The sequence below is a fragment of the Poromitra crassiceps genome (genome assembly GCF_964638095.1).
Source record: "Poromitra crassiceps genome assembly, chromosome: 8".
NCBI lineage: Eukaryota > Metazoa > Chordata > Actinopteri > Beryciformes > Melamphaidae > Poromitra > Poromitra crassiceps.
In genome coordinates this window covers 26,635,850-26,648,509 of record NC_139629.1, presented here as the reverse complement: position 1 = coordinate 26,648,509, position 12,660 = coordinate 26,635,850, and the positions used below count along the sequence as shown (strand labels likewise).

The 12,660-nt window shown below is 48.7% G+C and overlaps 1 protein-coding gene across 1 annotated transcript in view; it reads left to right on the top strand.

Moving 5' to 3' along the window:
- Positions 1 to 12,660, top strand: part of unc13bb (unc-13 homolog Bb (C. elegans)) — a gene marked incomplete at both ends in the record, with an annotated part of 123,575 nt that overhangs the window by 22,659 nt on the left and 88,256 nt on the right. The window contains one exon of the mRNA XM_083641141.1: positions 11,133 to 11,232. Coding sequence (XP_083497267.1) covers positions 11,133 to 11,232 — 100 coding nt within the window. The remainder of the gene's footprint in view (positions 1 to 11,132; positions 11,233 to 12,660) is intronic.

Here is a 12,660-nt window from a genome sequence, read left to right as displayed (position 1 = left end):
GTGTGTGTGTGTGTGTGTGTGTGTGTGTGTGTGTGTGTGTGTGTGTGTGACACGTCTGTCTGTCTCTGTCTAGCTGTCTGTCTTTTTCTGTGTGTGTGTGTGTGTGTGTGTGTGTGTGTGTGTGTGCGTACATGTGTGTGTGTGTGTGTGTGCGTACATGTGTGTGCCTGCCCACAGATTTTCTGTCTAAGCTCAAGTATTCTGATTGTATTATTATTATTATTTGAAAGAACAGAGCAGCCTTTCAACAGAACTGTGGTTGGTTAGGTGCCAAAATACACATCCAACAAGAAATACCTTTCCCTTTCAATTCAATGCAGCAATCAAATGAGGTTTTCCCACTTCCCACTTCCCACTTCCCACCCAGTAACAGAGTAAAAGGTCTTCAACGAGGGCTAAGAAAACATTGACACACTTGAGTGTCACAATATTCTGTTTTGTGATACTGTATTGATTCTCAAAAACAACAATAACAACAAAAATAATTTTTAATGAATAGCTTACATTCAAATATTCGTAGCAGTGGAACGTTTTGTGTTGTGTTTAAACGCCCAAGTCCCCGAGTCTTAGGTCATTTCACTCTGCCACTAAAATTAGATGGAAGAAAAAAATGCAATATCTCTTGCTTACAGTATCGCAATATATCACAATATATTGAAGCGTGACCCCTGTATCGTGCGTGACGTGATACATATCGTATCGCCAGATTCTTGCCAATACACAGCCCTATCTTCAATAGGCATGTCTTCTGTTACATACAACATTGATGAGTGGTCTGAATTTTAAATGTCGGCCTTTCAACTGACTGCATTTTCCAGACTAAATTGATTGAAAAACTCATCATCCATCCATAATGAATAGAGATACTTGACAGACTGACGCATCAGCGATGAGTAGCCAGTGACTACTGAGACAGAACACTGACATGTGCTTTGTGTGCTTTCCTTGTGGGTGTGTGTGGATGTGTCCACAATACAGTGGGCCTTTTTCACAGCCGCCATTTTGTGTCTAAAAGGCAGGGTAAACACAGGTGCAACCAACTCACTAATTAGGGCCCCAGCACCATGGAACACCTAAATGGACTGGAAGTTGGAAACCCTAATTAATGTTTTGGTGCACCTGTGTTATTTCCTGCCTTTTAGACCCAAAATGGCTGCTTTGAAAAAGGCCTTTTTGTATGTGTTTTTGTTAGGGATGTAATGATATACGTATCTCATGATACATTTCGATACATGATATGGGGTTCACAATTCTGAATTTGATAAAACCAGTATTATGTAATAAAATAAAATAAGTTGACAAAGTCTGACTGCAGAATATTTTTTTTTATTTCTGAGCCACAAATCTTTCAAGCAATGGCATTGGCTTGCTAAAATGTAAACGGCAAAGTAAAAATGTCACCACAAAGTGAAAATATAATTTTGGTAGAGAGCATGGGAAATTGTGATGGCAAACTATCTCATTTTGTGATTGCTACAGCAGAATAAAAACAGAGTTAATATTGCAATAAATTATTCTGTCCCACAATATCTATTGTCACATTTCTGTATTGTTTATTGAATTTCGATATGTCATCCTATTTAGGACATTTCTCACTTAAAATAGTTGAGGTTCAAATTAAGTTCTAGGTCTAGGCATTTAGTGGTTTATCTAACAAGTAGCCTATAGCAGTGGTTCTCAAACTTTTTCTGTCATGCCCCACTTTGGAGGAGGAAAAATGTTCATGCCCCACCGCCCCAACAAAATTGTAACAAAAGGGTCCAAGTTTAACTTTTATTGAAATAACATCAAGATCATGACCATTCCTTTCTATTTTCTTTCAGTAATGTTGTCCAAATAAAAAAACAACTTCCATTTCAACTTTATACAAAATTCTGTGACTGCTACATCTGTGCTTTTTTAAATAATAAATTGAAATAAACTGAAATTGCAATCACTTTGCTAGAACAAACAAAGTTAACCAGATTGCTCCATCAGATACAAATCTAATGAAATGTGCAATCACTTTGTTATAACGATATCAATAAAGTTCTATCTGTACAAAAAATAACAAATATTTGTCAAGAAACATTTGCATTAAGTCTTATTATCACTGTATTAGTGGCTGCAATGAACCTGTTTTGCACTGCACATCTTTTCAAAATAATAACAATAAAGTGCAACCTGTGCAAAACTAAACAAAATAAATTGAAATATTTGGCAATATGAATGAAGCATCCATGGAATAAATGCGAAGTCACTACAGAAGCGGGGTTCATTTATTGCTCAGCGGGAAAGAAGTCAGACGTCAAAACATTGGTTCCGCGCTGCATTTCTGCATTTCCCCCTGCGCCCCACAGGGGGGGACCGCCCCACACTTTGAGAAACACTGGCCTGTAGTGACGTGTGTGCGCAGCGTGCATGCATGCATGTGCACGTGGCGCGTGCTCATGCGTGTGCACGTGCACATGCATGCATGTGCGTGAGCACGTGCTTTGCTTTGTGTTAGTCCAGGCAGTTCTGACTGCTTCCTAACTCATGGCGTCTTGTGGTGGAGGAGGCAGCAGCTCCTCCTGTGAAAAGAGCACAGCCACTAAGTGGCTCTGATCTAATCCATACATGCTCTCCTCTTATCTCCTCAGCCTGGTTCAGGGGAGCCTGCCTGAGTGTGGCACAAAGCATGGCCTGATCTGATGATCAGGCAAAGACTGGAGCATCCCCCCTCCCCCCCAGCCAGGCACCACTGGCTTTTGTCTCTACTGTCCTCTGGAGACACTAATTAGGCCTGTGTCTCCTTGTCCCTCCAGGGACAGACAGGCATGTTACACAGCAGTGAGTCAGCCACTGACTGTCACATCTAGGAAAACAACAGGGTGTCTTTTAACCCATTGATACCTGATGCAGCATTTGTGTGTATATCCCTCATTCGTGTGCGTATCCCTTTAAGACCGCGAACCGCGTTAACGCGGTTCGCGGTCTTAAAGGGATACACACACAAATGCTGCATCAGGTATCAATGGGTTAATACGGCTCTCTGGACGTCAAATGGAATGTGGTGGTCAGGATCCCACCTGTGTCAACTCTTTGCAGTCTCATTGTGTGTCAAGAGAGGCTTGTTTGCCCATGATCTGGCTGCTGTGTTAAAGGCTAAGTCACCGTTTTAATTTGTCACCAGGGAAACCAGGAACAACTTTGTTTAGCGTGGTCACGTGACCAGTCTACAAAGGAACAGCTGATGTCTCGCTTTTACTTCTCATAGATCAAAGCCGTGGATGCAGCAGCCTGTGCATGTGCAAGACGCATGCATTTGGGAACAGGACAGGCATGTGACCACACTGACAGACACACAGACGCTCGCTCGCTCGCTCGCTCACTCACTCACTCACTCACTCACTCACGCACACACACACACACACGCACACACACACACACACACACACACACACACACACACACACACACACACTCTCTCTCACACACACACACACACACACACACACACTGACTAGACAGAAAATCTGTGCGCAGGGTGGTACACATACAGAGACACACAGTTACAGATACAGGTAGTGTGTGTGTGTGTGTGTGTGTGTGTGTGTGTGTGTGTGTGTGTATATATATATATATATATATATTAATATATTATATATATATATATATATATATTAGGGCTGTCAGCGTTAACGCACGATTGCGCCGATCATAACGCGTTATTTTTTTTTAATCGCGTTAATCGCATGCCGCTATTTTGTCCCTTCGCGCACCCGTACTTGTAGTCAAGCTGTTCGGTTTCCTGTCTCCTGCTTGTGCAGGCGAGAACGACAGCAATACGCTTTTAAATGGCTCGTTTTACTTCCCAAATGGCACAGTGGATAAGCCAAGAGCCGTAGTTTGCGCCTTGTGTAAAATGGAATTAAAATATCACCTAAGTATGGAGTTTGAGGCGAGCGATCACCTAAAAGTAGCTAGCGGCCAGCTAGCAGCCAGCTAGTTAGCACGAGACTCGTCACTCATTCTTCCTTCAGAGTCTCGGATGCGCGGGTCCTCTAACCACTGGGAGGTCAGCTCCAATGGCTTCACGCGATATACACGTTATCAATACACAGTTTCCAATACCGAGCCATTATTCACATGGAAGTGCCAAAGTTTTTAGCTCAGACAGACACAGCCTTCTTCGGCTGTTTCATTTTGGGTTTCGACTGCTCCACAGCGCCGCCGCCGGAAGTATCGGTTCTGGAGTGTTTACAATTATTGTGCATTTATTTTCTATTCAAGATGCATTTTGTGACCTCCTGTCTACATTGCAGTTCTATGGAATTGAAAATAAATCTAAAATTCAAGATCACAAAGTACATTTATTTGCATTCATTTGATTCCCAATCACAACACACTGGTAATAATGAATTGTGTATTGTAAGAAATAAAAAATGGATGATTATAGACACCTCTAAATTAAACTGTAGCGTATCCTGTCAAAAGCAATAACACACGTGGTGATATGTTTGTCATACAAGTTTACATGTTGCCAATGTAAGCCCCTCCTCCAGCTGCTGTCCCGTGCAGGCGGGGAGGGGGGGGGGGGGGGTCGGTCACAGGGTGGTGTGGGGCCGATGACGCCAGAGCAGAACTGAGCGCGTCACGCACGTGTAGACGCACCCTCGCCCCGCTGCAGAACTGAGCGCGTCACGCACGTGTAGACGCACCCTCGCCCCGCTGCAGAACTGAGCGCGTCACGCACTTGTAGACGCACCCTCGCCCCGCTGCAGGACTGAGCGCGTCACGCACGTGTAGACGCACCCTCGCCCCGCTGCAGGACTGAGCGCGTCACGCACTTGTAGACGCACCCTCGCCCCGCTGCAGGACTGAGCGCGTCACGCACGTGTAGACGCACCCTCGCTCCGCTGCAGAACTGAGCGCGTCACGCACGTGTAGACACACCCTCGCCCCGCTGCAGGACTGAGTGCGTCACGCACGTGTAGACGCACCCTCGCCCCGCTGCAGAACTGAGCGCGTCACGCACGTGTAGACACACCCTCGCCCCGCTGCAGGACTGAGTGCGTCACGCACGTGTAGACGCACCCTCGCCCCGCTGCAGGACTGAGTGCGTCACGCACGTGTAGACGCACCCTCGCCCCGCTGCAGGACTGAGTGCGTCACGCACGTGTAGACGCACCCTCGCCCCGCTGCAGAACTGAGCGCGTCACGCACGTGTAGACGCACCCTCGCCCCGCTGCAGGACTGAGCGCGTCACGCACGTGTAGACGCACCCTCGCCCCGCTGCAGAACTGAGCGCGTCACGCACGTGTAGACGCACCCTCGCCCCGCTGCAGGACTGAGCGCGTCACGCACGTGTAGACGCACCCTCGCCCCGCTGCAGGACTGAGCGCGTCACGCACGTGTAGACGCACCCTCGCCCCGCTGCAGGACTGAGCGCGTCACGCACGTGTAGACGCACCCTCGCCCCGCTGCAGGACTGAGTGCGTCACGCACGTGTAGACGCACCCTCGCCCCGCTGCAGAACTGAGCGCGTCACGCACGTGTAGACGCACCCTCGCCCCGCTGCAGAACTGAGCGCGTCACGCACGTGTAGACGCACCCTCGCCCCGCTGCAGAACTGAGCGCGTCACGCACGTGTAGACGCACCCTCGCCCCGCTGCAGGACTGAGTGCGTCACGCACGTGTAGACGCACCCTCGCCCCGCTGCAGGACTGAGTGCGTCACGCACGTGTAGACGCACCCTCGCCCCGCTGCAGGACTGAGTGCGTCACGCACGTGTAGACGCACCCTCGCCCCGCTGCAGAACTGAGCGCGTCACGCACGTGTAGACGCACCCTCGCCCCGCTGCAGAACTGAGCGCGTCACGCACGTGTAGACGCACCCTCGCCCCGCTGCAGAACTGAGCGCGTCACGCACGTGTAGACGCACCCTCGCCCCGCTGCAGAACTGAGCGCGTCACGCACGTGTAGACACACCCTCGCCCCGCTGCAGAACTGAGCGCGTCACGCACGTGTAGACGCACCCTCGCCCCGCTGCAGAACTGAGTGCGTCACGCACGTGTAGACGCACCCTCGCCCCGCTGCAGGACTGAGCGCGTCACGCACGTGTAGACACACCCTCGCCCCGCTGCAGAACTGAGCGCGTCACGCACGTGTAGATGCACCCTCGCCCCGCTGCAGAACTGAGCGCGTCACGCACGTGTAGACGCACCCTCGCCCCGCTGCAGAACTGAGCGCGTCACGCACGTGTAGATGCACCCTCGCCCCGCTGCAGAACTGAGCGCGTCACGCACGTGTAGACGCACCCTCGCCCCGCTGCAGGACTGAGTGCGTCACGCACGTGTAGATGCACCCTCGCCCCGCTGCAGAACTGAGCGCGTCACGCACGTGTAGACGCACCCTCGCCCCGCTGCAGGACTGAGTGCGTCACGCACGTGTAGACGCACCCTCGCCCCGCTGCAGGACTGAGTGCGTCACGCACGTGTAGACGCACCCTCGCCCCGCTGCAGAACTGAGCGCGTCACGCACGTGTAGACGCACCCTCGCCCCGCTGCAGGACTGAGTGCGTCACGCACGTGTAGATGCACCCTCGCCCCGCTGCAGAACTGAGCGCGTCACGCACGTGTAGACGCACCCTCGCCCCGCTGCAGGACTGAGTGCGTCACGCACGTGTAGACGCACCCTCGCCCCGCTGCAGGACTGAGTGCGTCACGCACGTGTAGACGCACCCTCGCCCCGCTGCAGAACTGAGCGCGTCACGCACGTGTAGACGCACCCTCGCCCCGCTGCAGAACTGAGCGCGTCACGCACGTGTAGACACACCCTCGCCCCGCTGCAGGAAATGAAAAGTGCTGCTTATCTGCTTATAATCCTCCCCCTCCAACCCAAGGCCGGCAGCTGGTGTGGAGGCTTGTTGTGGTGGTGCTGCTGCGCTGCACTATGAGACCAGGCTGATGAAAGCTGTCTATACAGACTGCAGAGCCGTGCAGCCACTAGTTCCAGACTTCCAGTGCCGCTACGCAGTGTTGTAGTCCTGTACTCATTTTCAGGACTTGTGACTCGACTTGGATTTCAGCACTGGCAACTGTCAGACTTGACTTGGACTCATTCATGCCTTCAGACTTGGAAGTTGGAGATGAGGACTCTGACTCGGACTTGTTAATCGATAAAAAACTGTTTTGTTAGTTTTTTGTAATAGGCCATGATCATTTCCCATAATAAGATATTAATACCGTGACATTATTAAATTTCGTCCAAGTGCAGGCACGTGTGTGTGTGTGTGTGTGTGTCCCACCTACATGTGGATTCACGCCATGTTCAGTAACTCCGGCCTCGGACTCGGGTGATGGGGACTGGACTCGAACTCTTCTTTGGTGACACCGTCTCTGACTCAAACAGTGGTGACTCCGTCTCTGACTCAAACAGTGGTGACTCGAGACTCGTCTCTGACTCAAACAGTGGTGACACCGTCTCTGACTCAAACAGTGGTGACTCGAGACTCGTCTCTGACTCAAACAGTGGTGACTCGAGACTCGTCTCTGACTCAAACAGTGGTGACTCGAGACTCGTCTCTGACTCAAACAGTGGTGACTCGAGACTCGTCTCTGAATCAAACAGTGGTGACTCGTCTCTGACTCAAACAGTGGTGACTCCGTCTCTGACTCAAACAGTGGTGACTCGTCTCTGACTCAAACAGTGGTGACTCGTCTCTGACTCAAACAGTGGTGACTCGAGACTCGTCTCTGACTCAAACAGTGGTGACTCCGTCTCTGACTCAAACAGTGGTGACTCCAGACTCGTCTCTGACTCAAACAGTGGTGACTCCGTCTCTGACTCAAACAGTGGTGACTCCAGACTCGTCTCTGACTCAAACAGTGGTGACTCGTCTCTGACTCAAACAGTGGTGACTCGTCTCTGACTCAAACAGTGGTGACTCGAGACTCGTCTCTGACTCAAACAGTGGTGACTCGTCTCTGACTCAAACAGTGGTGACTCCAGACTCGTCTCTGACTCAAACAGTGGTGACTCGTCTCTGACTCAAACAGTGGTGACTCGAGACTCGTCTCTGACTCAAACAGTGGTGACTCCGTCTCTGACTCAAACAGTGGTGACTCGAGACTCGTCTCTGACTCAAACAGTGGTGACTCGTCTCTGACTCAAACAGTGGTGACTCGAGACTCGTCTCTGATTCAAACAGTGGTGACACCGTCTCTGACTCAAACAGTGGTGACTCGAGACTCGTCTCTGACTCAAACAGTGGTGACTCGAGACTCGTCTCTGACTCAAACAGTGGTGACACCGTCTCTGACTCAAACAGTGGTGACTCGAGACTCGTCTCTGACTCAAACAGTGGTGACTCGTCTCTGACTCAAACAGTGGTAACTCGAGACTCGTCTCTGACTCAAACAGTGGTGACTCGTCTCTGACTCAAACAGTGGTGACTCGAGACTCGTCTCTGACTCAAACAGTGGTGACTCATCTCTGACTCAAACAGTGGTGACTCGAGACTCGTCTCTGACTCAAACAGTGGTGACACCGTCTCTGACTCAAACAGTGGTGACTCGAGACTCGTCTCTGACTCAAACAGTGGTGACTCGAGACTCGTCTCTGACTCAAACAGTGGTGACACCGTCTCTGACTCAAACAGTGGTGACTCGAGACTCGTCTCTGACTCAAACAGTGGTGACTCGTCTCTGACTCAAACAGTGGTGACTCGAGACTCGTCTCTGACTCAAACAGTGGTGACTCGAGACTCACTGTCACTGATGTAGAGCACAGTTCTCTTATGGCAAAAATGGTGACCTATAAATTCAGTAGTAGAGCAGCACACACCCATACAAAAGTGCAAACCATCGGTCCAGAGTCAGAATAAATAAATATATTATGACGGTTGCACACGTCTTTTCTTTATACAAAATGTTTGTATCATGACACCCTGAAGAAGTCATATTGCCAAAATATGTTGATGTAAAACCTGACCTGTCACGTTTTGGCTACTTCTGCCGATTACACTGTGACTACAATGTAGTCTCGCTGGCCAGCCTCCTCTCCCTTCCGTCCGAGGAGTCTGGCGCCGCAGGTCTCCATAGTGGGATTGCGATGGGCGGCGCTTAGCGGCAGTGCTCTTGGAAAATAGTTTTCAACAATCCAACTTGCCGTTTTCAGCGTGTAGCAACGAGCTAGCGTGTAGGTTTCTGCCGTTAGCTTGCTAGCTAGTTAGCGTTGTTGTTTTCACTGAGGCGGCAGGGCATTGTTTACAGCGACACACAGGGAGGAGGGAGCGGAAGCCGCTCTGATTGATTGACATGGTCGGAGCCAATGACAGCTTGTAATAAGCCGGGGAGCAGACACCCGGCTGCCACCGAACCAGTCGCTCCAATGGGGGAGCAGCTGTAGAGCAGGGGAGGGTTTATCCCTGTTGCCTGTTTCCGTGACGCCAGACTCCTCGGACGGAAGGGAGAGGAGGCTGGCCAGCGAGACTACCATAAACATGACCCAAATGCCCACCAAAAGAAGGAGCAGCTCAGGAGCATCCTGCATCTCCATTAGGGCTGTGAATCTTCACTGGCCTCACGATTCGATCCGATTACGATTCAGAGGGCTACGATTCGATTCGATAACGATTATCGATGCATCGCGATGCATCGCGATGCATCTCAAATCGATGCATCACTTTTTTTCCCGAATACATGATTTTTTTTCTTTTTTCTCACTGTGTGGCTACTTTTAAAATAAAAGTGCATTTAGAATTGCATTGTATTATGATCCATAATTAAAATAAACAACTGCATGTACTTCCATTATATTTTATTTGATTATATATATATATATATATATATATATATATATATATATATATATATATATATATATATATATATATTTTTTTTTAATAATCGTTTTTTGACATTTGTGAATCGATGCAGAATCGTGCAGGTCCGCATCGCGATGCATCTTATAATCGATTATTTTTGACACCCCTAATCTCCATATATCATCAGTTGACACGCGCACTCTGTTGCATAGAGGCAACAACCCTAACCCTACCAGTACTGAATTGCATGCAGAATTTAATTAAAAATCCACTTATATCCTTAAAAAAAAAAAAAAAAAAGTATCGGTTCAGGCACCATTTAGGCACTGGTACTGTTTTTAAAAGTCAAATTATATCACCGATATCGGAGAAATCCGAAGCGATACCCACCTCTAGCCAGTGGGTAGCGCTGTGCAGTGAGTAAACCTCACTCCTGAGACCTCAAGAGACGCTCTAGCGCCGACAGATGCTAGAGACCATGGATGATTTTAAACCTCCTTGCTAGATCGTCCGCCTCCTCCCATGCCCGGAGGTTAGCGGTTCGATCCCCAGCTTACGGAGAGACTGCAGCTAGCTGGGGCGGATCAGGCATGTGCACGTGCAGGCTTGGCTCTCATCAGAGATTAACAGGGTCACTTCTCTGGCCTGACCTGACACGGCAGACTTATCTGCTTTCACTCTCACCACAGCTCCTGATGTCATTACCCCCAACACAAAGCCAGCCACAGCCCAACCTCCTGATGTCATTACCCCCAACACAAAGCCAGCCACAGCCCAACTGGCCTAGTTAGCATGATCAGTCGTAGGCTAACGTCTGATCTCCCACCTGTTTTATGAGCCTTGGTGTCACAGTGCGTCTCAAACTTATTTGGCTTCGGTACCCTCTTTCCCTGATTTCTGAATCAACCGACCCCCTTTACTCGACTACAACGTTTTGCTTAGAAATACTAGTATACATAAACAATGTACTAATAATTTAAATTAAATTCAATGTGCTTTATTGGCATGACAGTTTACAAACAATATTGCCAAAGCAATTAAGCAATTAATTAATATTAATATAATATTATTATATAATATTTAATATAATAATTGTGTGTGTGCCTCTACTGTCAACTTGTATGGTATAACTAATATTTCACTTTATATTATTCAGTATAACTAATAATATCAGTTTATTTTCTACTTCTCAATTTTCTCATTGTTTTCGTTGCAATTGTCATGCTCAATACGATCTCAAATACAGTCGGTGAGTGTTCCGTCAGTGCATTTCAAACACCTCACTGTGAGTATATACATATATATACGTTTTACAGCATGATCTGCCTCTTCTTCTGTTTCAGACAAGTTCAACACCTACGTGACGCTGAAGGTTCAGAATGTCAAGAGCACAACGATCACTGTGCGGGGGGATCAGCCATGTTGGGAGCAGGACTTCATGTTGTAAGTCATCGCACACGGACGCCTCACGCTCCGGGTGCAGCAAGGAGCTCACACGCACGCACGCACGCACGCACGCACGCACACACACACACACACACACACACACACACACGCACACACACACACACACACACACACACGCACGCACGCACGCACACACGCACACACACACACACACACACACACACACACACGATTTTTCAGTATTGTTCAGCCCTAGTCCCTAGTGCCCTTCACAGGCCCTGATAATAGCCCAGACAATACCTGTCTTAAAATACATAAGGATCCACCCCTCAGTACCCGCCTATGCCAGTAAAATAGATCTTGTTTCCTAGCTGAGGACATAACTCTTTCTAGGAAAGACACTCGTCACACAGCTGTCCATTTCCTCCTTCCTCGTTGCAATTAATTACTTTAATTTCCTCATCTTCCTTTGCAGTGAAAGGTATCTATGGTGACGAGACTCAGTCAATACCTTGTTGTATGCTTTTGTGAACTCCCTCTTTGTGATGATGTTTGTTTTTCCAGGCCTTCCTCCTCCTGCTGTCCGTTAAGGAGGACTCTCCTATGTCAGTCAGCATTACACTCCATTCATTCAGCACCACCTGCTACAACTTATTTATTTTTAATTTTAATTTTAATTTTGAATCAAACACTAGGTGGCCACCATTCAGTAAGTTGGCGTGAAATCTGGAGTTAGAATCACTCATGTGGAATTCTAAATGTCCCCGCTATGTGCTTGTCAGAAAGACAGCTGAAACCTGCTTGTGCCCGGAAGCGGCCTGTACGGGGGTTTCTCTCTATAGAGACAGTCCGCATGTCTGGGAACGCCCATACAGGCTCTAGGAACGCCCACAATAGACGCTGGCTTAGCCTGGGGGCGGGGTCAGGGTGGGGTAAATTCCCCCGTTCTATCCATTCGGCAAAGTTAGAATTTAGCTGATAGCCCAGCCCAGGCAGACACGATCGGGGATTTAACCACCGCAGTAAACGCACATCTGAGCAGACGTCTTGTGTTCTGCTGTAGAACCCCCAAACCTGTAGTTTAGAGCCGCAACACCGTCTTTTGGTGAGTCATCAGCCCATGAGATATATGGGCGGTTTTACCCCACTCGCGCGCCAGCCGTTTTTGCCACATTTTGTGGGCGTTCCCAGACATGCGGACTGTCTCCATGCTTGAACAACATACTGTATGTTGTTTTGTCTGTGGATGTTATCTACATGGATACAATCTAGAAGCTGTACCTGCACACATCACCTGTTCAATAGCTGTTAGGAGTCACTCATTAGCATTGTTGTTTAGCATGATGTTGATGCTTTGGCTGTCAGAGTTTTCTACAGCAATTATGATCACAAAAACACCTTTTTACAAGTGATTACTTCCAGTGTTTCCCCTACGACCATGGATACTCAGCCCCCTGGACTGAC